This window comes from Rhinatrema bivittatum, chromosome 7 (genome assembly GCF_901001135.1).
Source record: "Rhinatrema bivittatum chromosome 7, aRhiBiv1.1, whole genome shotgun sequence".
Taxonomy (NCBI): domain Eukaryota; kingdom Metazoa; phylum Chordata; class Amphibia; order Gymnophiona; family Rhinatrematidae; genus Rhinatrema; species Rhinatrema bivittatum.
The window spans coordinates 140,652,069-140,677,962 of NC_042621.1; the positions used below are offsets into that span (position 1 = coordinate 140,652,069).

Below are 25,894 nucleotides of genomic sequence, written 5' to 3' on the forward strand. Positions count from 1 at the left end.
GAATATATATGGAGAGAGAGAGTTTTATTTTGGGTTTCATTCACTTATAGCAAATTATAATTTGCTTTAAACTCTTGGTGGAGAGAGAACAATTGTGATGTTTATAACTAAAGTATAATTTAAATGTTTTATATATAGTGTATGTTATACTATTCTAATTGTCAGGCCGATACAGTACAGTGCTCGTCGGCGGAGCGCACTGTTAACCCGCGATTGGACGCATGTTTTCGACACGCGTCCAACCCCCTCCCACCCCAAACCTAATAGCGCCCGCAACATTGAAATGCATGTTATTGGCCCTATTAGGTATTTCTGCGCGATTCAGAAAGGAAAATGTGCAGCCAAGCCGCACATTTTACTTTCAGAAATTAGCGCCTACCCAAAGGTTGGTGCTAATTTCTCCGGGCACCGGGAAAGTGCACAGAAAAGCTGTAAAGACTGCTTTTCTGTGCACCCTCCGACTTAATATCATGGCGATATTAAGTCTGAGGTCCCGAAAGTTACAAAAAGTTAAAAAAACCCCCAAAAAACCCCCAAAACTTGAAGTCTGCTCTCGGGTTGAAAACCGGACACTCAATTTTGCCAGTGTTTGGTTTCCGAACCCGTGGCTGTCAGCGGGTTTGAGAACAGATGCCGGCAAAATTGAGCGTCAGCTGTCAAACCCGCTGACAGCCGCCGCTCCTGTCCAAAAAGAGGCGCTAGGGACGCACTAGTGTCCCTAGCGCCTCTTTTTACTGCCGGGCCTAATTTGAATACTGAATCGCGCACACAGGAGAGTGGCCTGTGCATGTGCCGGGAGAGCGGGCATTCGCCCGCTCTCCCACGGACTTTACTGTATCGGCCCGTGTATTTGTATAGTCAATTTCTGAAATACATTTTTTAAATTAAAAAAAAAAAAAAAACATGGATGAGTTTTTCTCTTTGTTAGTAGACCAGCCTTAGCTAGGGAATCCCATCTGGGTGACTGAAGTGAACTGCTTAACAAGGTTGCTTATCTGTAACCGGTGTCCTTTGAAGACACTTACATTTCTCCTTCTGGAGCTGAGCTCATTAGCTTAATTACAGAACTGAGGCACTCTGCAGGAAACTGCCTTGCATTCCTAGAGGGGTTTTCAAATCTTTGCTGGAAAGCTCTGGAATGTGACTTTGTTCTTTGTTGGCACCATCAAATGATGTCACCCATATGTTTGATTGTTGAACTGCTGTCCTCAGAGAACAGCTGTTAGAATTAAGCAACCTTGTTTTTCTCTTGTTTTGTTCTTACCATAGCTGTAATCTAATATAGATTTTGTGAATATTTCTGTATTTATGGTGCTGCACATACTAAAAACGGTTCCTAAGCAATGATACACCTTTCTGTTGCAACTTTCTGTGGTGAAATCTCATGAAATGATGAATTTCTGAGAGGACATGTAATTCAAAAATATTGGAAAAAATTCATTCAGATGTCAAAATATTCATTGTTTATTTCCTAATTTATCAATAGTATGGTGATAAGATTCATGCGAGCTAATGGGGACCTCAAATTAGACTTGCTGAGCTTTCAAAACAGTTTAGCAGTTGACAGCAATATTGAATGCATCTGTAATCTTGATACTAGGAAAGATTTGAACTAAGAGATTCAACCAGTCCAGTTGTGATTCATTTCTAAAACAATCGCCAATGTTGAGTTTGAGCTTACAAAGTTTGTTGAAACGTATGCAGAAGAAAGTTAGATTTTTCTGTCTATTGGTGGTAAAGAGAAGGACAGTTTGAACTTTCCATACATCATGTCTTTCTTTTCTCTTTTGCTGCCTGCAGTAACCAAGATGATTATCAACTTGTCCGGAAACTTGGCCGGGGGAAGTACAGCGAGGTGTTTGAGGCCATTAATATCACCAACAATGAGAGGGTGGTTGTCAAAATTCTCAAGGTGAGCGGCAGTGACGAGGGCCCATTTGTTTTTGGTTTTTTTTTTTGAGCAAAGAGTTGCTCTGTTTTGCTGTTTACTCTGAACTCATTGTGAGAACAAGAATTAGTTGTTTGTTTTTTTTTAAGCAAATTTAGTCCTTTGGCAATGGTGCTTGAAATGTAAAAAAGAGCCCCCAGAGTGGAAAAATGTCAAAATACCTACAAAAAGATAATCCCCCCCCCCCCCCCCCCCCCAAAAAAAAAACTCAGCTGAATCAAAAAACTCATCAGGTTACAAGCAGTTGATCTTTATAAAGAGCATCAAAGGACTGCATCAGTATCTCTTAAGACTCATATCCTGAATTTAGCAGCTTTAAAATATAATCAGATCATAAAATCTCACTTATTTGAGTCTCAAGTCATGTATCACAGGTTGTTTGCGTTAAAAACTTAAAATATTCAAATGAGTTGTTATAACCTGATTATATTTAAAAGTGCTATATTTGGGACATAACATCTTAAGATATTGATATAGACCTTTGATGCACTGTATAAGATCATCTGCTTGTAACCTATTGAGTTTTTGGGCTCAACTGAGGGTTTTTTGTTTTTTTTTGAGTGAAATCTTTCTTGTAGCTATTTTGGCAATGGTTATATCATTGTATAACTACTGGAATTGGGTAATGGGGCATTAATCTCCCTTATTGTGCAGTAGTGTACATAGAAAAACATTTTTTTTTTTTTCATTTTAGCACATACAAAAAGGCAGAAACAAAGGGGGTTTTTTTGTTTTGGATGGGAAACAAAATGCATGTCTTCATGGTTTTCCTAGCCTTTTAAAAATGACAGTACATCCCTACTGTACTGGTTCTCAATCTTTGCCAAAAGGCAATAAAAGGACCATCCTCTGTTTCATAGATCAGATCCTGCATTTAAATCTTAGCCAGAAAGAGGCCAAGAGCAATACTCGTGTTTGGTCTGACGACAAACCAGAGTATAAAGAATATTAACATTTTGCTATAGTCCTTAGTTTGCTACATGGCTTTGATGTAACACTGAAGCAAAAACGCTCCCTCCCCCCCACAGCACAAAGTCTGGATCTCTTATCATAAGAACATAAGTTTCACTATGCTGAGTCAGATAAAGGTTCTTCAAGCCCAGCATCCTGTTTCCTACAGTGGTCAGTCCAGGTCACAAGTATGTGGCTAGTACAAATCCAAGTCATCCAAGGGAAGGGAAAAGAAATGCGATAAAATGCAAAAGAAACCCCTCTGTTGATAAGAGCAAGCAGTCACATTTAGCAGGTACTTGTTTATAATGGTAATTTTTTTTTTTATTGAAAAATGTTGTGCTGATAGACTGCATTTTCTAGCATCAGAGGCATACATGAAGAAAAATTTGGTGATGAACATACAAATTCAATTTCTCACGCAAGGAAGTTTATTTCTCTGATTTCTGTAGACACTAATTACTGTAATGTAGAAGTCTGATGCAAATGAGTAAAATAGGAAAAAGCATAAAAACTGGCAGGCTAGATGTAAAACATTAATGAGGCAGGCCAGGAGAGAATTTGAAAAGAAGCTTGCCAGAGTCAGAACTACTGTCCACCTATGTGGACAGTCAGGCTAAGTTTTCAGACTGAGGACATTGTTTAATGTAAGGTTTTGAAATATGTGGTAAACACAAATGATTGCTAGTGGACAATCATTAAACAATTTGTGATTGCAGATGTCAGTGGACTTCTCTTGTGATTGCATATAATGCACTACCACAGATAATTCGAATTCCATCATTTCTTCTTTGAATAGAAGAGACAGACTGATATTTCCATTGGGGTTAGTTCAGCCATTTTAAAGGCTGGAAAAGGCGTTCATGGAGAATTGTTATTTGGGCAAGGTGGTGAATAAAATTTGGTATTCAGAGCCACCTCATTAAAGACTGAAGAAAATGATTTTTCAGCTATGTCATTGTCATACCTAAAAGTCTTTTACCCAAGGTCATCCAGGTCAGCGTTTCCCAACCCTTTCCTGAAGGCACACTTAACCAGTCAGGTTTTCAGGCTATCCATAATGAACGTGCATATTGGAGACTCAGGTTATGCAACTCATGCATATTCATTGTGACAATCCTGAAGACTGGCTAGGTGTGCCTACAAGAGAAGGTTGGAAAACACTGAACTAGTTTTCCAACTGACACTATCAGGTATCTTGTTTTGAATAAACTTGGAAAAGATTTTATTAGTAGTTCTGACTCTGGCAAATATCTTTTCAAACTCTCTCCTGGCCTGCCTCAATGTTTTATATCTAACCTGCCAGTTTTTATGCTCTTTCCTAGTTTCCTTATTTGGATCAGCTTTTTATTTTCTGAAATCTGTTCTTTTGGCTTTAATTGCCTCTTTCATTTCTCCATTTAAACATGGTAGCAGTTATTTGGTTTTCCTTTGAACTTTTTTTTAAATGTGTGGAGTACATTTTACCATGTAACAGAAAGACAAAGTATTTAATTTCTCAACACAGCGTTGAGAAATTAAATACTTTGTCTGACCACGAGAGTAATCAAAATTTATATTGAATAGTACCGCATCAGCAAGCCAGACAACGGCAGTGGAAATACTTGCCGTCCGGACCACTTGTCATTTGCGGTTAGATGTTTTTTAGGACATTGTTCAAAAGTGTCTATTTTTATAAACTTAACACTTCAGCTGTTCCCTGAGAGTCAACTCAAGACAGCAGCCGGTGTTTCGCGATGTATCAATCGCTTCTTCAGGAGTGTTTTATAAATTGCTGAAAGGGGTGCTTCTTAGTGGACTCATACGTCTCAGACGCTGTTTCAATTAGAACGGGACAGCAGGGTCAGCAGCACCCTTTTCAGCAATTTATAAAACACTCCTGAAGTAGCGATTGATACATCGCGAAACACCGGCCACTGTCTTGAGTTGACTCTCAGGGAACAGCTGAAGTGTTAAGTTTATAAAAATAGACACTTTTGAGCAATGTCCTAAAAAACATCTAACCGCAAATGACGAGTGGTCCGGACGGCAAGTATTTCCACTGCCGTTGTCTGGCTTGCTGATGCGGTACTATTCAATATAAATTTTGATTACTCTCGTGGTCAGCACAGCGTTGAGAAATTAAATACTTTGTCTTTCTGTTACATGGTTTCTTGATTCACAGACTAGTGCTGGGGTTCTTTGATTTATTGTTTGGAATACATTTTATCCAGGTTTCCAAGATTTTACTTTTAAATTATGTCCATGCTTCATGCAAAGTTTCGACCCTCACAACTATTCCCTTGTTTTTTTTCCTTAACTAATTTCCTCATTTTATTGGTCTACCTTCTTAAAGTGAAATGCTACTATGGTAACATAGTAATGGCTGAAAAGGACCAAATGGTCCATCCAGTCTGCCCAGAAAGCTTTTTATGGTAGCAACTGCTGCATGCAGTTATCCCCTAAGCCTTATGATAACCCATAAAAAAAAATTTCTGCTAGCAACACTTTTACTGGGTGATGAGCCTTATTGAAAAGTCAGTGCTGCTTGATGTGCTTTTCTTATGGGCTTGGCTGTAAAAGCAGTCCAGTGCTTTTTACCCTTATTTCTGTGTATCAGAATCCCAGACCATAAAAATCAGGGCCTATGTTGGTTGTCTGAATCCAATTCTTCTCTCCCCGCCCTCTCACTATCAAAGCAAAGAGCAAAGTTGCAGTTGTGTCAAAAGCATCAAGGCAAATTGTTTAAGGGTAGTAATCCCATGCCTTCTATTAAGGGTAGTAACTGCTGCTCTGTACAAGTTACCCCCTTGCTTATCAGTTCCCCAGACCATAAAAGTTGGGGCCCTCATTGGTTGTTATCTAAATCCAATTCCCCCTTTTCCCTCTGCTGTCAAAGCAGAGAGCAGTGTTGCAGTTGCATCAAAAGCATCAAGGCTTATTGGTTAAGGTTAAGTTGTCCCCATGTCTTCTGTTAAGGGTAGTAACCACAGCAGTCCTATATATGCTTTTTTTCATTTCCATCCTCTAGCCTTTAGAGCTCCACAGTGTTTATCCCATGCCCAATTAAATTCTCTGACTGTTTTCATCTTTACCACCTCCTCCAGAAGGGCATTCCAGGCATCCATCACCCTCTCTGTGAAGAAAAATTTCCTGATGTTGGTTCTGATTAGTTCCTTCTGGAATCTTATTTTGTGATCCCTAGTTCTATTGATTTCTTTCCGATTGGAAAAGGTTCGAAGTTCATGATTCAGTAAAACTGTTCAGGTATCTGAAGGTCTGTATCATATCTCCCCTACACCTCCACTCTTCCAGGGTATTCATATTCAAATACTTCAGCCTCTCCTCATAAGTCTTCCAATACCGACCCCACACTGTTTTGGTTGCCCTTCTCTGGACAGTCTCCATCCTGGCTCTATCCTTTTTGAGATACGGTTTCCAGAAATAAACACACTACTACAGGTGAGGCCTCATCAAGGACCTGTACAAGGGCATTATTACCTCCTCTTTCTTACTGTTTGTTCTTCTTTTGTGCAGCCCAACATTCTTCTGGCTGCACATTGCTTCGCCATCTTCAGATCGCAAGACACTATTCCCTAAGGTCCTTCTCTTGGTCCATGCACATCAGTCTTTTACCCCCCATCACATACAGCTCTTTTGGATTACCACATCCCAGATGCATGACTGCACTTCTTGGCATTGAATCCCAGCTGCCAAATCTTTGACTGCTCTTCAAGCTTTCTTAAATCACTTTTCATTCTCCTTCAGGTATGTCCACTTTGTTGCAGATCTTAGTATCATAAGGAAATAGACAAACTTTACCTTCTATCCCTTCCACGATGCCGCTCATAAAGATATTGAACAGAACCAGTCCCAATACTGAATCCTGTGGCACTCCACTTAACATGGTAAATGGTACCTACTCTGAAGAGAGAACCATTACATGCTGTCTCCTTTCAGTCAACCAATTTATAATCCATGCCACCACCTGGGCACTCACTCCCAAGCTTCTCATTTTATATACAAGCCTCCTATGTGGAACTATTAGAAGCTTTGCTGAAATCCAAGTAGATTACATTGTGCACCCTTCCTCAATCCAATTCTCTAGTCACTATCAAAAAAAATCAATCAGATTTGTCTGACAGGACCTTACCATGGTGAATCTATGCTGCCTCAGGTCCAGCAACTCACTGTCTCTTTCTTCAGTGTCTCCATTAATTGTCCCACAACCTAGGTGAAGCTAACTGGTCTTTAGTTTCCAACCACCTCTCTGCTATCATTTTTTGAAGCGGGACCACCACAGCTCTTCTCCAAACTTGTGGCACCACATTTGTTTCCAGGGATCTATTGAACAGGTCCTTTAGTAGACCCGCCAGCATATCTCTGAGCTCCCTCAGTATTCTGTACCTCATCTGACCTCATGGCCTTGTCCACTTTGTTTGCCTAGCTCTTCCCATACATTCAGTTCTGTAAACAGTTACATTTTCCCATCCCCATTTATGATCTTGTCAACCAGCAATGGTCCTTCTCCAGGGTCGTCTTGTGTAAACACCGAACTGAAGTATTTGTTTAATATTTCTGCTGTGTCTTTATCTCTCTACACAATGCTCCTTATCTTTCGATTTCACTATACCAATTCTGGCGTCCCTTCTTTCTCTGATAAATCTGAAAAATATTTTGTCACCTCACTTTACCTCTTTGGCAATCCTTTCTTCTGCTTGACCTTTTGCTTTTCTTATTTCTTTTTCTCTTCCTCACTTAACAAATATTCTTCCCTTTTGTTCCCTTTTTTGGGATTCTTTATACTTCTTGAACAAGTTCTTTTTAGTCGCCTCCTTAGAACTAGATCTGTTTCTTTTTCCTTTTGTTTACTTTTCTAACATAGATTTGTTGCCTTTGTAATTACTCCTTTTTTTTTGTAATTTAAATTTTTTTATTGACAACACATGTTAGAATGTAACAAACATCTTAGCCATGGTATGCCATTAAACAGTGTAAACTTTTCATAAATGAAAACTTGGCCATCATATATAGAAATGTACATGAACAGTCTGTACACTGTTATGAGCAAATGTTAGAGAGATCATATAACAAAACATAAAATCAAACTCACTGTGTGGCAGATTATTGAATTCCAGGAATGAATTGCTTTAAATGTGTATACGTCAATTACTGTGCTGTGTGATTATTAATTTTCTCCCCCCAACCCCTCCCTGGTCATGGATGTCACACTGTGAAAACGGCCCTAGCATATAGAGTGATCTTGTGCAAGGAGTCAATCACTTTCAAGATTGTTAGAGAGACGATGGAATCGATAACTGAGTCCTCAGTCTATAAGTCATCCATGAGGAATCCCTACGTGTGTACCTGGTGTATACATACTTCTACTGGAACTGGAATTTTTCCAACTAATATAAGGCTGCCATACTTGTTCAAAGCTGTGTAGTTGGTCACCTCTAATAGTTGTCAACTTTCCCATATAAAATGCTTTTTCCAAATGAGAGTGGAAGTGATGTAGAGAGGGAACTTCGACCTTTCGCCACCAAAAGGCTAATTCACATGTAACAGCAGAGAAAACCTGGTATATCCATCGTTGAGTGTGGGGTGAGCCAACATCAAGAGGGGCATGCAATAGAAATATATTGGGATCTGTGGGGATAGCAATACTCATTCAGAAATAAAATCCCTAACCGCCTCCCACAGCTGTTGTACCCTTGGGTACTCCCACCACATGTGTAGAAAAGTCCCAATCTTGACCACACCCCTTCCAGCCCTGATTACCGGAGCCCCCATACATTCTGCTTAATTTATCTGGGGTGAGGTACCATCGGTATAGCACCTTGTAGCCATTTTCCTTGATGGAAGTAGATACCGAACTACTGATAGAATAGAAGATTTGATCCCAGATCTCGTTAGCAATAATTTCCCCCAAATCACGTTCCCACACACATTGAAAGGTCGCCTTACCTTGGAAGGTGCCCTTAATGAGAGTGAGCATTCTAGTTATTGGTTTGGTAACTTTTTTTGTGGTGAGAGCATAAACTTTCAAAGAGGGATTTGCCCTTTCGGAGTTCTGGTCCTATATGGGCTGTACTAAAGTAGTGTGCAATTTGATTGTAAGCATAGTGGTCTGTGTCTGGCAAATAGAATAAGCGCTGTAATTCAGAAAACGGTAATAGACCCTGGCCGTCCCAAAGTTGATCCCATTTATAAAGACCTTTGGCCCCTCACCTGGTAAAAATACCAGGTGAGGGGCCAAAGGTCTTTATAAATGGGATCAACAGTGTGAGAAAATCCAAACCAAAGAGAGAAAACTTTACCTCTACAAGACAGGCCCAGATTGGGCCTAACACCTGAGACCTTTATGAGCTAAGCTACCAACCCCTTTTGAAGAAAATTGAGGCCGATCTCCATAGATGGGATAGAGAACATTTCTCTTGGCTAGACAGCATTGCAATTACAAAAATGAACATTCTACCCAGATTTTTATACCTGTTTATTACTCTCCCAGTGTTTATCTTGACCGCCATTCTCCAGTTTTGGCAAAGGAAGATTTTTGGTTTTATATGGAAGAAACATCCTCTTCGGTTATCCCGTATTTTAATGTACCAGCCCAATGAATGGGGAGGACTGGGGGTTCTCTGCCTCTCTTGGTATTTCGCAGCAGTACAATTGCAGGCACTTCTCGATTTTCCATAGACAAAATTTCGTAAAACAATGGGTTCTCTTGGAACAGAGTTTAGTGAGAGGTGCACCTTGGCAACCATGTTGTACATGGCCACCGCATGGCGATCTACCTAGAGCCCTTCAAACAACATTACAGGTCTGGGAGAAGTGGAAGGTAAAATCAGTGGGAAAGAGGGAATATTTCTATATGTCCCATCTTTTTTATAATACTGTTTTCCCAACGGGATTTCAAAATAAAACATTTCAGGAATGGAGGGCCAAGGGCATTAGTAATTTTGAGCATGTTTTAAGGGAAGGGCACGTTCATGTTGGCTGCTGAACTTAAGGAATGTTACCAATTGAATCTGCCGGATTTCGTAGCATATGCCCAACTGCGACATTTTTTATTATCCTAGATTCCACCTCATTAGCCATGGGAAAGACTTTATTTGAACATTTGTGTACAGAGGTTGACAGAAAAAGGGGCTGGTGTCTAAAATTTACTCTATTGGGAATAGCGAAGGAATCCTTTCTGTATTCTCGATGTGGGTATACACGTCTTTAAGGTCAAGAGAGCAAAGCAAGTATCCTCTTCGTAAGAGGGGAATCAAGGTGCCCAAGGATACCATCTTGAACCTTTCCCTCTTGAGAAATCTGTTCAAGACTCTCAGATTGAGGATGGGTTGGAGGCCTCCTGTTTTCTTTGGAATTAGAGAATAACAGGATTAAACCCCCCCCCCCCCCATCCCTGCTGCTGAGGGACAGGTTCCACTGTCCTGGCCGATAGAAGGGCTAAGAGCTCCCTTCGGAGCACTTCTGGATGCGAGACGGGACCCCATTATGGGTATGGGGGAGGATCCGGCAGAACAGTCACGAGATTCAGCCTATAACAATGGAAGATAATGGACAAGACCCACTGACCCAAAGTCACGGCCGGCCACTGGTCCGGAAAGAAACGGAGCCTGCCCCCGACTGGTGGGTCCTCCGGTACTGGAAGAGGCAACTGACTTATGCTCTCGCATCCAGTCAAAACCCCTTAGTGGGGATAGCCTGGAGCGCTGGCTGAGGCCTAGGGGCCCCACTGTTGCAGAGATCTGCCCCCCTGGCGCTGGTCTGCTGTGGCCAAGATGGAGGGAGCAGAGGGTAGTACTTCTTTGGCCTGTAGAAGGGTCTCCGTGACACTGGCCAGGAGTACCTCTTAGACACTAGCAAAGCTGAAGCACCGGCCGATAAATGCTGGAGGGTCTCACGGTGATCCTTCAGCTGTGCGACTGCCTCCTTGACCTTATCACCAAACAGGTTATCACCGGTGCAAGGCAAGTCAGCTAGCTGGTCCTGCATCTCTAGACGAAGGTCCGAGTCACGAAGACAGGCGAGACGCCGTGCCAAAATGCCAGCCGATGTAAATCGACTCGCTGTCTTAAATATGTCGTAGGGTAGCACATACCTTGTGCTTCCCACACTCCAGGCCCTGCTGGGCAAGCACCATAAGAGCCTCCTGAGGCTGGTACGCCAGGCCATCTGCAACTTCCTGGACTTGTTTCCAGAGATTCCGGGTATATTGGGTCATATAAAAAAGTTAGGTGATACGGACCACCAACATGGAGCCCTGAAACACTCTCCTATCCACAGCATCCCATGCTCTGTTGTCCTTTCCAGGAGGAGCTGAGACATAGGTTTTCGACCTCTTTGCCTTCTTTAGCGCAGATTCAATCACCATGGATTGGTGGGGGAGTTGGAGCTTCTCAAACCTCATGGTCTGCTGTACAAGGTACATGCCATCAGCCTTCCAGTTCACTGGGGCTGCAGAGAAGGGTGCTCCCAGAGCCAAAGAAACAGCTCCCTGAAGATCTCATGAACAGGTACCGCTACAACCTTCTTTGGGGCATCCACAAACTGGAAGATCTCCATCTTATGGTGGGCATCTTTCCCTATAAGTTGGAAGGGAATGGCTTCAGCCATTTCCTGGACGAACCCCACGAAGGTCAAGTCCTCCAGCGGAGAACGTCGGCGCTCCTCCGAGGGGGAAGGATCTGATGGAAGAACAGCAGAATTCACAGTTGAAGAATCAGGTGTCCTCCTCCCAGGGGTCGTACGGGACCTTAGGCTCATCTCAGCCGCCCGGAGATGGGGGCCAGGGAGCACTGGGCACATCCCTAGGCCAGGGGTACCAAAGAACCCAAGAGCATCAAAGGACCCGAAGGCCTGGACCCTGATCCCCCAGCAGCATTGGACAAAGGGACCCTGTGGAGCCCTCTTCCTCTGAGGAATCCCCCATGAGGACAAGCTCAGACACCTTGCGTTATGGTGCCAGACGGCCCACTGAGGAATGACAGGGGGCAGGCAGTAACTGGATTGGGAGGACACAGAGGACAATATCAAGGCAGTCCAACAATGGCTCCAACTCTGGTACCGTAGGCAGCTTCGGCATAGGCATTGGTGCAGGCACCAGCCTCGAGGTGTCGGGAACGGCACCGGCCCAGGTGGCAGGAGCACTGGCTCCCTGTCGCGCAAAGCATGTTTCACCACCAGGCGCATCTTAAGTTCCAACTCTGTCTGAAAAGCCTCCAATGAAAGGGCAGCCTGAGGGGGAGGGAAGAGGCTAATGCCTCCTCAGAGCCCCGAGGAAGATAGACATCTGGCACTGAAACCAGTATCGATGGCCTTGGGCCACCAGCATCAAAGGAGGATGGTGCCTCGTTTTGCTGTGACCACTTTGGGGGCAAGGCAGCAAGCGCCGTAGCCAGCCTGAGCCCAGCACTGCATGCAGACTGGGACCAGTAACAGTGCTTCCGAGACCTCCCAGGATGCTGGGCCTGGTCCTTCCCCAGTGCTGAGGAAGATGATCCTGAAGCCCGCGACTTGTAGGAGACAGAGACTGGGCGATCCCCAAGCCTTTTTCCCCCCCCCCACAAGCCTCAGGGGAGGAGTGGTCAAAGGATCGAGGACGAATGGTTCCCCTCGGTCCTTAGACATCAATGATATCGTACTGAAGTAGAGGGTTTGGATTTTCCCGAACCAAAAGCCTTCTCCATCTTATCCAACCTGGCCAGATGGCCTTTTGGGGTCATTTGAGTGCATAATTCAAAACCCCAAACATCGTGCGATGCCCCCAGGCAGAGGATGCACACTTCGTGTGGATCTGTCTGGTATAGTCTGGGGGCACTGACAGAAGCCCGAGGCTGCCATGAGGCTCACCAGGGACCACTAAAGACATGATGACTGGCAGATACAGGAGAAGTGGGAAAAAATACTCACTGACCGAGAAGGAAGTGGGAACCAGAGAGATCAGCGCAGGAATTAAAAAACCCGAAACTCACTTTTAAGAAGTTTCCTGAGAGAAAAAGAGCATAAGCTCCACCTCCGCAGAAAAGAAAGGACTGAAGAGAAACCCCGCGTGAATAGTGGTATCCTGGGCATGCTCAGTGTGCCAGTCAGTTTCACCTCGTCCCTAGGGACATCTACGTTTTGTCTTTGCATCTCTGTGCAGAAGAGACAGCCAGTGGAGTTTGTTGTCAAGGCTCCTGACTGATGGGCTGTGGTTCCATTACCCAAGTCACAAGAAGATGCAGGCCGTTATTCTATTTATTTCATTATTCCCGAGAAGGAAGGTTCCTCTCACCTTATCATGGACCAAAAAAGGGGTCAATAGTCATGGATGTGAATGACTTCTGTATGGAAACCTTAAGCTTGGTGATAATGGCCATACAGTCAGGGGAGTTTCTTATGTTTCTGGATCTGTCAGAAGTGTATCTACATATATCCATTTGGCTGGAACATCAGTGGTTTTCCACAGTTCGCCGTTTTGGGATACCATTATTAGTTTTGAGCACTACCTTTCAGTCTAGCCAGGCAATCCAACCCTTGCTAAGATCATCAGAGTGGTGATAGCAGCAGGGTTGAGAGAGGCTGGCATTCTGGTTCTCCCATACCTAGCTTGGTTAATTCGGGTCAAGAGCCTGGAGGAGAGTCTTCAGGCCTCGTGTAAGGTGATCTTCTGGCCAAGAGCAGTCTACAGCAGTCTCAGACGTTGAACTCTCTCTGTGTTCATTTTGACATGGAGCAAGGCAGAACATTCCTGCTAGAAGGCCACATTCTGAAATTGCTGGCACAGGTGTGGCTATTGATGTAGGTAAGACCACACCATCAGGAGGAATACCTCTAACTTCTAGTTTTGATGGCAGCCACCCTAGAGGTGGCTCCATGGGTGAGGGCAAATGTGTCCTTTTCAGCGCATCCTGTTTGCACAAAGTCTCAGGACTACTTGATGTGGCTTCAGTTACAGGTGTAGATCAGCATCCAACTGTAGTAGTGGTTGAAAGCTGATGATCTAAGGAAGGGCGTTCCCTACAGATGCTGGACTGGCTGGTACACACAATGGATGCGAGTCTCCATGGTTAAGGAGCTCGCTGACAGGAGCAAATAGTGCAGGGGCTCTGCAGCGCAGAGGACTCTCTGGAGCATCTCTTGTCTGGAAGTGCATGCTGTTCAGATGGCATGCTTGTGGTTTGTCAACTGCTTTCAGGATCAAATGGACTGAGTAATGTCAGACTACTCGACAGTGGTTTGTCATTTGCCAAGGAGGAACGAAAGGCCAGCATATGTCTCAAGAAATAGCCTAGCTCAGGGACTGGGTGAAGGTTCATCTTCAGGAGAACGCCACCTTCCACATTGCAGGAAAGGGCAATGTAAGAGCAGATTTTCTCAGTAAGTAGAGTGTATCAAGACACTGGGAGTTGTTAGACGAGGCATAACAGCTCATAGTGGCCCTCAGGGGTCTACTGTTTTTAGACTTCCTGGCAATATCGCACAGTGTGAAGGTTCTTCGCTTTTTCCGTTGCAGTAGAGATCAGAAACATAACATAGAAACATAGAAATGACAGCAGAAGACCAAATGGCCCATCTAGTCTGCCCAGCAAGCTTTCATACTTATTTTTCTCATATTTATCTGTTACTCTGACCACTGAGGTCAGGGCCCTTATTGGTAACTGTATCGATCTCCTGCAATAATGGCCGGAAGGCAAGCTTCAGTATGCCTTCTCCCATGGCCCATGTTGGGCAAAGGGATTCGAAAGATCAAAAGACACAGGATTGGTGCTTCTGGTGGCTCCAGTTTGGCCTGGGAGGCTGTAGTATTCACAATTGTGGAGGTTCCTGGTGAACTCTCCTGCTGGTTTATAATCCATGGGTACCTACTACAACAGGGACTTGTTCTTCACAAAGTTTTGGCTTTATTTTGTCTTACAGTATGGCCTTTGAAAAGGCTCGGTTACTAAAGGGTGGATTTTCCACTGCTGTGTTTCCACCTTGCTTCAAGCGTGGAAGTTTTCCACTTCGCGCTTTGGTGTGTATTTGAGGCTTGGTGTGAGGAATGAGGCATGCTTCTCATTTAATTAAGATATTATTCATTTTGCAATTCTTACAGGATGGGTTACTTAATAAGGGCTTGGCCCGTAACTCCTTGAAGGCACAACTTGCAGATCTTGCATGGGTCCAGGGTCAGGTGAGTGGTAGACCCTTGTCAACCCATTCAGATGTCCAGTTTTTGAAGGGGGTGAAGCATTATCATTCTCACTTATGCCTGCTAGTGCTCTTATGGAACCTTAATCTAGTTCTAGAACTCTTGGGCAAGTTTCTGTTTTTGACCACTATGTAGTCTTCCTTGAGGTTACTGAGTTTGTGTACATTGTTCTCATAGCAATTTGTTCTGCACGTGGAGTTTGTGCTACAGGCTCTTGGTCTGCGGACCGTTCCTGTGAGTGTCTTCAGGAGCGGTCCAGCTTCAGTCTATTCAGTCTTTACCATAAGTGGTCTCGGATTTTCGCTTGGATTATTCAGTTTCTCTGCCAATGCTGGACTGGGGGGGGGGGGGGGGGGGGGGGGGGGAGAGAGAGATGAAAGAGAATATCCTCTGGGGTGGACCTTTTTATGTCGACATCTGAGATAGTTGGTTTCTAAACCTCTCAAGAATGCTGACTGCCTGTTTGTTCTCCACAGTAAACAGTGTAAGTCGGCGCTGCAGGCTACCATTAAGGAAGTTATCTCTGTCTCATATGTGAATACTGAGCAGTCGTTACTTAGATGTGTTAGGGCTCATTCCACCAGGGCTCAAGCAGTGTCATGGCCGGAGATTTGATTGTTTTCCTTCGAGTTTTGCCAAGCTGCGACATGACTCTCCATTATATGCTTTTCTAGGTATTGCCTAGATGGCAGACCTGGGAGGATGCAGCCCTTGAGTGTGCAGTGTGGGTTGGACCAAGGGCAGCCTCCCGCCCTATTTGGGGAATAGCTTTGGTGTGGATTAACATGTCTGAAAACTAAGGAATGAGAAATTACTATTTACCTGATAATTTCCTTTTCTTTAGTGAAGACATGTTAAATCACCTTCCCGTCCTTGGCCACCTGTCTGTGGTTCTAGTATCCTGAGTGGCTGTGCTTTTGGGGATGACTGGTTAGTGTCAGTTTCAGTCCCTAGATTTATTTTAAAGCATTTTTTTACTCGCCTTTCCTACGTTCAGGGTGGGGTACAGCATCCCATTCACAATTAACAAAAAAACAATCTCAAATGTCAAAATAAGTAAAAGTTACATAGCAAATTATAAGAACACATTAAAAAATCAGAGGTCACGTGATGCAGTGAGAGCAGGCAGACGTTTTCTGGCTTGCTCCGTGGCCCCACTCCCTACATCATAGCCCATCGCCCTCTCTCCAGACCTGAACCTGCCTGCCTACTACCAGTTTCTCGCTTTTTTTCCTCCTCTCTTCATTGCGCTCCGCGGCAACCAGAAAAACGCAGCGGATGGCAACAAAACCGATGTGGAAGGACAGGCTGAAGGCAGCCACGGGTTCCAACATGACGGCTCCGCCCAGTCCTCCAGCACCAATGTCAGAGACCTCTGAGGGAACAAGCTCACTCGTTACAAGGATACTCACTGCGATGGACAAAAAATTGAGTAAAGTACACTCTCATTTTGATCTGCAATCCTTGCTGACAGATCACACGAGATGGCTGACTGAGGCGGAGACGAGAATCGGTACCTCGGAGGATTGTCTGCAGGCCTTGGAGTGTTGAGTTACACATGGTGCGGGCAGCTTTAGCTAAACATGAAAGCAAGCTGGAGGACTTGGAGAATTGCTCCCGTCGGAGCAACCTCCAAATTATTGGCTTCCCCGAATCGCTCTCTGAAAGATCTGTGCTCCTTCTTTGAAACTTGGCTGCCGCAGGCCTTTGACTCTCCGGCCTTCCTCGCAGACCTTTGCGTGGAGCAGGCACATCAGGTGGGAAATCGGCCCATGCCCAATACTGGTCAAAATCATGAACTACCACCATAGAGGAGATCTTACATTTGTTCAAGCAGCTATAGACTACGATGGCTGGAAGATTTTTGTTTTTCCAAGATTACTCTCCAGCGATTTCTATCAGAAAATGTGCTTTTACAACACTGTGCTCCACCTTAGTGCGCCATCAGATCCACTTTACCCTGCAATACCCGGCATGACGTCAGGTATTCTATGATAACTAAGCTCACGTTTTTGAGTCTGTGTCTGAAGCACAGAGCTTTTTTCAACCTAAATTGCAGGACATAGAGGCCCAGTCTTCTCCTGCCTCTTGACTGTTTATTACGAGCTGGATCAGGGGTCTAGCGACTGAATAAGAGCTTTTACATGGACTTTCACTGGACTGCCTCTAGAGAAGGCATCTCATTTTTTTTGCTTGGTGTGTGGGGAGTGGGGCCCCATTGCATCTTTTTGGCAATCTCCCGGGTGCATCTAGTTACATTCCTTTAGTTGTTTGTAAGTTGTACTTTGGGATATGGGGGATCGGAGTGGGGGTGGGGTGGGGGAGGAAGGGGGGATATAGGCCTTTTGAGGGAACTAAATTTGTCTGGATAGTCTATTTATGACTCCGGCTGGGCAGCGATATTTTTGTTGGGTAGGGGGCCGGGCCTAGGCTGGGGGCCCCTGTCCCATGTTATGTCTGGCACTGCTGTCTTTTATTAGTTACTGTTTCTAGATCTGCTTTTCTATGACTCATCCCACACGCTGTCACTTGGAATGTATGTGGTCTTGGTTGTCACTAAATGTTTTAAGGTGTTACAAGCTTTGCTGCGCTGGCAAACACACATTGTGATGCTCCAGGAGAAACACCTTTTGCAACCTGAACATCAGAAATTGTGCCGTCAATGGGTGGGTAAGGTTTTTGCTGCCCATGCCCCGTCTAGGAAAGCGGGTGTGGCAATCCTAATAGGGAAATCTGTTCCCTTCCAGGATACGTGCATGATTGCTGATCCAGAAGACCACTATGTGCTACTAGAGGGAGTCTTGGGTGGGAAACCGCTGATGCTTTGCAATATTTATGGTCCAAATTAATATTCTCATGCATTTTTCCAGCAGCTTACAAAACTCCTAGCACCACTTCTTCACATCTCTTTAATTTTGGGGGGTGATTTTAATTGTGTCGGGGATGCCAGTTTAAATAGGTCACAACCCCTTTCGATGCCCTTGCCAGCCTCTTATAAAGGGTTGCCCTATGTCTGTGCTGCTTTGGATTTGATAGCTGGCGGGCACTGCTTCCCCTTGATAGGGAATATACCCATATTTCTTGTGCCCATGCCACACAGTCTTGCTTTGACTATCTTTTAGTGGATAGGGGAACATTCCTTGAGGTGCGAGACTCCCAGATTGGCCCCATCATCTCTGACCATGCACCAATCTGGATCGATCTGGAAGGTTTCCGCCCTGTCTCTTCTCAGCGCCTCTGGCATTTCCTGAAACTCCTTTACAAGGATCAGCAGTTTCGCGCCTCTAAAAAAAGAAGTGGCATGACTATGCTTCCTTCAATGCGGCACACGTAGACTCCCCAGTTCTTTATTGGGAGACTGCGAAAGCAGTGTTGAGGGGGCACATTATGTCTTATGTGGCCAATAGAAACAGAGTGCTAACATCAGAAATCCTTACTTTAGAAAAACAGCTCTATACAGCAAAGTGGTGGTATGACACTAATCCCACAGCTGCTAAGCAAAAAATTTTCTTTGATATCCACACTACCCTAAACACCCTATTGCACCAACAGGCAAAGAAGGGACTGATGTAATACAAAGGGCGTTTTTTCTTATATGGCAACAAAGTGGGCAGAACTCTGGGCAACATTTTTTTAATTTAAATTTTATTAATGCTTATTGTAATTTATAAACATTGTACAAGCAAATGCAGGTATATGACAATACAGAAATATAAAGCATGTTAACATGGTAATATGCAATCAAGAAAGTAGTGACATCATTTATGAGACCCTCTAACTGTTCATGTGTCTTATTTCCCCTCGCTGAAGAAAGTAATTGACTCTGGGCCCCCATTCACCCCTGAGGCTTTACATTCTCTCCACTGTAGATAGGGAGACCACACCTTCCATAATCTGCCCACTTTGGGGCAGATTATGGAAGGAAGTGCACTTACATCCACATGTGAATGTAAGTGCCTGACTGACCACATCCTTTCCAACACAAGTCATCTGTGATGGTTTTAGCGCAGTGAAGTCTACAGGGGGTGAGATGCCACCGAAATAATACATTAAATCCGTTTTCCATAAGGGAAGCGAAAATAGAACAACGTTTAGTATTCAGAAAGATCTGATCCCTCTCATCTGTGGAAATAGATTTATTGAGGTCTCTCTCCCAGGCCTGCATATATTGTGGCCGACAGGAAGAAGTATTCTGTAGAAGGCAGTAGATCTTAGAAAGACCTCCCCAGACCCGATCTGCTAAGTCACACCATCCCTCAAACTGCAGTTTACCCTGTCCCAGCTCCACATCTATAGCCTCTTTCCGTATGAAGTTGTGGATCTGGTGATAAGGGAATAAGTTAGAAGTTCGCAATTGGAAAGATGCTCTCAGGGTATCGAAGGGCACCGCCCCCTCCCGACCCCAAAGCTGATCCAAAGAAAGAACGTCTTTGGTCTTCCATTCATGAAAAAGTGAGGAATTCCACCCAGGAGGGAATTTTGTATTATGAAATAAGAATGTGTTGTGAAAATAGTTCCTCGAACCTATTAAGTGTTTCCACTGTGTCCACGTGCGAAGTGTAGTTTGTAATGATATAGGTATTATTCCTGAGATTCTCCATGTTGCACGTTGTTGTCATATTAGTGCCTTAATCGGCATTGCTCCCAATGCTGTCTGTTCAATGGTTACCCAACTTGGAGATTCCCCTTGTTTATGCCATGCTAAGATAGCACTGAGCTGTGCCGCCGCATAATACCCCTGGAGCCTGGGAACCCCCATACCCCCTCTTAATTTATGCTGATAAAGCACATTTTGGGCCAGTTTGGGGGGGGTGTGTGTCTCAGTTTCCAAATAAACACAAATAAGCATTTCTGCCGACATTTCAGCATCGCTGTAGGGATATGAATCGGTAGGGATTGAAAGATAATTGAACTTGGGTAAGACGTTCATTTTCAACGTTGCTATTCTCCCCATCCAAGCTATTGAGTGATTCATCCAGTTTTCCAAATCCTGAAAAATCTTAGCTGGTAGAGGGGTATAGTTCAGTTTGAATAGCTCTTCCAGATGATTGCTAATCATAATGCCCAGATATTTAATGTTTCCCCGCCCACTTAAAAGGGAATAGCTGTTTCAAATGAGTAGTCTGTTCCTTTGGCATTGATATGTTGAGCACTTCGGATTTATCAAGATTGAGATGGAATTCTGACACCGAGCTAAAGTCTTAACCTATCCACTACTCCAGCCAAGGATTGTTGGGGTTCTGATAAAGTAAATAACACGTCATCTGCGAACAGAGACATCTTATAATCAGTGCCCCCGACTTTGATCCCTGTAATGGATGCGTCCCCTCTAATACCTGTGGTAAGCGATTGTAGAAACAGTGCGAACAGCAATTGGCGTTTCTGCAGACTGTTTAATCCCTTAACATTAAGGGATAACATTTTTATAGTCATCAGTCACAAGTTATGTGGGGTAGACTACCCTTCTGCCAAAGTTTCATGCAACAGCCTCTAAACTATATATCACATTCTCCCTTTGATTTGTAAGTCGCGGCATATTAGCTGCCCATCGGTGGTAACACTGTACACATTTAACATAATCCTGTTAACTCATGAAGTTGTAATGTTAAGCCTGTTGCTTTTGCTATCTTTCACATGTTTCTTGTAAAGCTCGTTGCTGCATTATGTATTTCCTGGTGTGTAGCCAGATGGACTCAGAACGAATGGGATAGTATCCGCGTGCTAGCAGTTGGAGACGGATCTGACGTCAGCACGGGGGTATATATATCCCCACAGGAAGCGTAGCAACTCAGTAATTTCTGTCTCCAAAGCAGTTTGGAGTACCTGCACGCTAGTTGAGCGTGCTTTCCAAGACTACTTTAATTTTTTCTCTTTTCTTATTCTAGATTCTAAAGGCAGCATTGGAAGCTACCCTGGCGAGGCTCCTGTCCTTGAAAGCCATCATCCCAGTACCTGCCTGGGAAGTGAATTTTGGACACTATTCCATTTATTTCATGGTACCCAAGAAAGGGGGCACCTTTCGGCCTGTGCTGGACCTCAAGTCCGTCAATCGATACTCGCGGGTACCAAGGTTTCGCATGGAGACTCTGCGCTCCGTCAAGGCTGCAGTACAGCCAGGGGAATTCCTCACCGCATTAGAACTGTCAGAGGCATACTTGCATATCCCGATCCATCCGGATCATCAGCGCTACCTACGCTTCAAGGTTCTGGGACGCCACTTCCAATTTCGGGCTCTGCCCTTCGGGTTGGCCACGTCACCACGGACATTCACCAAGGTGGTCGTAGTGGTAGCAGCGGCACTCAGGAGAGAAGGAATTCTGGTCCATCCCTACCTAGACGACTGGCTGATCAGGGCGAAATCTCGAGAGGAGAGCCTTCGGACGACCGACAGAGTAATCACCCTTCTGGAAAGCTTGGGCTGGGTAATCAACCTCAGCAAGAGCTGCCTACAGCCTTCCCAGTCTCTGGAATTACCTGGGAGTACAGTTCGACACCCGGACAGACACAGTCAGTCTCACTACCAAGAGAAAGTTGAAACTTCAGCAGCGGATCCAGTATTTGATGGGAGCCAGTCGGCCCATAGCCTGGGATTATCTACAGGTTCTTGGTCTCATGGCATCCACCCTGGAAGTGGTGCCCTGGGCGAGGGCCCATATGAGACCTCTACAACACTCTCTGCTCTCTCGCTGGAGCCCCCGTCTACGGAACTATTCCACGCACCTGCATCTGCCAGCCAGGGTGCGGACCCAGTTGCGGTGGTGGTTGCAGTCCAACCACATGAGCAGGGGGTCGAAGATGTCTTCACCCATGTGGACTTTGCTCACCACAGATGCCAGCCTGAGCGGCTGGGGAACACACTGCGAAGAACTCACCGCACAAGGGCGGTGGAACAGAGAAGAGTCAGCGTGGAACATCAACCGTCTAGAGGCCCGGGCAGTCCGATTGGCATGCCTTCGATTTGCTCACAGACTGAAGAACAGAGCAGTCAGAGTGATGTCCGACAACACCACCACGGTGGCATACATCAACCGTCAGGGCGGAACCAGAAGCAGACAAGTATCTCTGGAGATCGCCCCACTGATGGCTTGGGCAGAGGCGAATCTGCAGGACATCTCCGCCGTCCACATTGCCGGGAAAGACCAATACCACAGCAGACTTCCTCAGCAGAGAAAGCCTAAATCCGGGAGAGTGGCAGCTGTCACCCACAGCCTTCCAGATGATTGTGGATCATTGGGGGATTCCGGACATGGATTTACTGGCGGACAAGTCCAATGCTCAAGTGCCCAGATACTTCAGCTGCAAGCGCGACCCGTTCTCATACGGAATCGATACCCTGGTCCAGCCGTGGCCTCCAGGGACTCTGCTATACGCCTTTCCTCCGTGGCCGCTGCTGGGCGCCATCATCCACAAGATTCGGAAACACCGGGGCCTAGTTCTTCTAGTGGCACCAGACTGGCCAAGAAGACCCTGGTACGCGGACATGAGAAGACTGCTGGCAGGGGAGCCTCTTCCCCTGTCCCCTCTCCGGGACCACCTACGTCAAGGTCCCATCCTCCACGAGGATCCAGCTCAATTCTCTCTTACGGTCTGGCCCTTGAGAGGGCTAGACTGAAGAAAAGAGGTTACTCGGAGCCCGTGATTGATACACTCCTCCGAGCTCGCAAGTTTTCCACATCCCTCACCTACGTTCGCATCTGGAGAGTATTCGAAGCATGGTGCGACACTCATGTCACCAATCCACATGCGACCACAATCCCTATTGTGTTGGATTTCCTGCAGGATGGACTTCAGAAGGGTCTCTCCCTCAGCTCCATCAAGGTTCAGGTGGCTGCGCTGTCTTGCTATGGTCCCAGGAGGGGATGGCAAGACCATCGCCAGGCACCCAGATGTTTCTCGCTTCCTGCAAGGAGTCAAGCATATTCGTCCGCCACTGAAGTGGCCTGTGCCTTTGTGGAACCTCAACCTTGTTTTGGATTTCCTCACGGGGTCCACCTTCAGGCCCCTTCGGGGCCTATCTCTCTGTTCTCTAACCTTGAAGATGGTGTTCTTGTTGGCTGTATGTTCAGCCCGCCGCATCTCAGAGCTACAAGCACTGTCCTGCCGTGATCCATTTCTCAGTATCACTCCTGAGGCTATCCATCTGCGTACGGTTCCTTCCTTTCTACCGAAAGTGGTTTCACAGTTTCATCTTAACCAAACCATATCCTTGCCTACCACAGCAGGTTTGAAGAAATCTGAAGAAGGGCGTTTATTACGCCATCTCGACATTGGCAGATTGCTGCCCAGATATTTGGAAGTGACACAACAACTACGAAAGACGGACCATCTGTTCGTCCTGCACAGCGGGAAGAAGCAAGGTGAAGCGGCCTCGCGGCCCACCATCGCCCGCTGGATTAAAGAAGTTATCAGAGCAGCTTACGTAGAAGCCGGGAAGTCTCTGCCTCTACAAGTCAAGGCTCATTCTACCAGAGCACAAGCGACATCCTGAGCTGAATCCAGGCTGCTGTCGCCTGCAGAAATCTGTAAAGCGGCGACGTGGTCCTCCCTCCATACCTTCTCCAGGTTCTACCGTCTGGATGTCCAGGCCAGGGAGGACTCCGCATTTGCGAGGGCGGTCCTACATGGTCCTCAGGCAGCCTCCCGCCCAGGCTGGGAGTAAAGCTTTTGTACATCCCATTCGTTCTGAGTCCATCTGGCTACACGCCAGGAAATGTTGAGATTACTACCTGATAATCTCCTTTTCCTTAGTGTAGACAGATGGACTCAGCATCCCGCCCAGCTGCCTGTGTACATGGGTTTTACCGATTCAAGGTAAGCCATGTCTTCTGTTCCATAAGAGCGTACACTCTACCTGGTGTCAACGCCTTCCGGTTGTGAATGCTGGCGGTCTCCAGCTACTATCAATCGGTCAGGGGAATCCTGTTTTCACTTTCACTGAGCGTCAGTACACATATCCATAACAGCTTTTGCAAGGAAGATTACTGAGTTGCTACGCTTCCTGTGGGGATATATATACCCCCGTGCTGACGTCAGATCCGTCTCCAACTGCTAGCACGCGGATACTATCCCATTCGTTCTGAGTCCATCTGTCTACACTAAGGAAAAGGAGATTATCAGGTAGTAATCTCAACATTACCTGATAATTTCGTTTTCCTTAGTTAATCAAGTGTAATCAAGCGTTAAGCAACATATATCCACTCTGGCTTTTCGAAGAGAATACTGAAGAGCTGAGCTTGCTGCACGGGTATATGTAGGGTGATGTCAACTTTGAAATCTGACTCCCATCTGCTATCAGGAGAGCACAATACCCATTGGTCCTGTCCATCTGCTACACTAAGGAAAACAAAATTATCAGGTAAGTAATTTCTCCATTAACCAGTTGTATCTAGGAGGAAACCCACTGCTTGTCACTGGGCGTGAGCAACAAGGAGTAGTGTCTGCCAGGTACTTAGAAACATAGGAACATGACAGCAGAATCAGGCCCTGTGCAACTGGGTGTGCATATCATGCATTTGCATGGGTCAGCACACCCGGGAAAGTGGCGGGCTGGCGGCAGCGGGAAAGGCCGCGAGGCCACTGGCGGAGCTCAACCCTCCGGCAGCTGAAGGAGGAGTGACAGTACCATAGCTGCCGTCTGCCACAGGCATAACTTCACTTCCTGATTCCTCCCAACACTATCTGCGCTTCCTGTGTCTGCATGCTTAGACACTTGCACCCACAAGGCATAGTGTTAAGCACGTGCTGTATGGAAGCAGGCAGCGAAGCAGGGAATGGCTGTGGCCGCGCTGGCTGCTATCACGGAGTACCTTGGGGCCGGCTATCTAGCAGTGAGCACATGGGAAGGGGAGGCTCTACCGTGGCAGTGGCTTTAGAGGAGACAGACTTGGAGGGCATTGCCGTGCAGCCGGCCACCTGGTAGAAAAAGGCTTTGGGAGGGAGGGTAGCTTGAGCCAGGAATGTGGTGATGGGAGGAGGACAGGCCAGCGAGACCGGAGGTGTGTGGGGGACAGGGAGGGGAGGGATGTCAGTTTTTAAAAATAGATTGCAGGAGGGAACTGGGCTTAATTTGATGGGCTGGGACAGACAATGAATCGGGGAGGGGTGGGCAGCACAGTAATTATTCGCACAGGGCAGCAAAAAACCTAGCACCAGCCCTGAGCAGAATAAGACCAAACGGCTCATCTAGTCTGTCCATCCACCCAATTAATTTAGTTTTATAATTCCTGTTTCTCCCTTAGAGATCTCCCTGTATTTATACCATGCTTTCTTGAATTCAGATACTGTTTTTGACTCCAACACTTCCACTAGGAGGCTGTTCCACACACCCACCACCCTTTCTGTAAAGAAATATTTGCTAACCTTACACTTGAGTCTACCCTCTTTCACCCTCATCCTGTGCATTGAAACCTTTGAGATTTAAATGTCTAGCATATTTCCGTATCTTGCCATTCCTCTAGGGTGTACATGTTTAGATCTTTAAGTCTATCCTCATATGCTTTAGAATACTTCTGACCATTTTAGTAGCACCCTCTAGATCAGCTCCAACTGGTTTATATCCTTTTGAAGGTGTGGTTTCTAGAATTGTACACTGTATTCCAAATGAGGTCTCACTAGGGACCTATATAGGGGCATTATCAAAACATAGAAGTGACAGGAGAAAAGGACCAAACTGTCCATCCAGTCTGCCCAGCAAGCTTTTGGTAGCATCTACTGCACAATACAGGTCACCCCCATACTTAATCTGTTTCCCAGACCCTTGTTGGTTGCAGTCTCAGCCCAGTTCCCTGTTACCTCTTGCTGTTGAAACAGAGAGCAATGTTGGAGTTGTA

The 25,894-nt window shown here is 45.6% G+C and overlaps 1 protein-coding gene across 3 annotated transcripts in view; it reads left to right on the plus strand.

Moving 5' to 3' along the window:
- Positions 1 to 25,894, plus strand: part of CSNK2A2 (casein kinase 2 alpha 2) — a 255,941-nt gene that overhangs the window by 59,041 nt on the left and 171,006 nt on the right. For all 3 annotated transcript variants that reach the window (XM_029609255.1, XM_029609253.1, XM_029609254.1), the window contains exon 2: positions 1,801 to 1,912. In XM_029609255.1, coding sequence (XP_029465115.1) covers positions 1,801 to 1,912 — 112 coding nt within the window. The remainder of the gene's footprint in view (positions 1 to 1,800; positions 1,913 to 25,894) is intronic.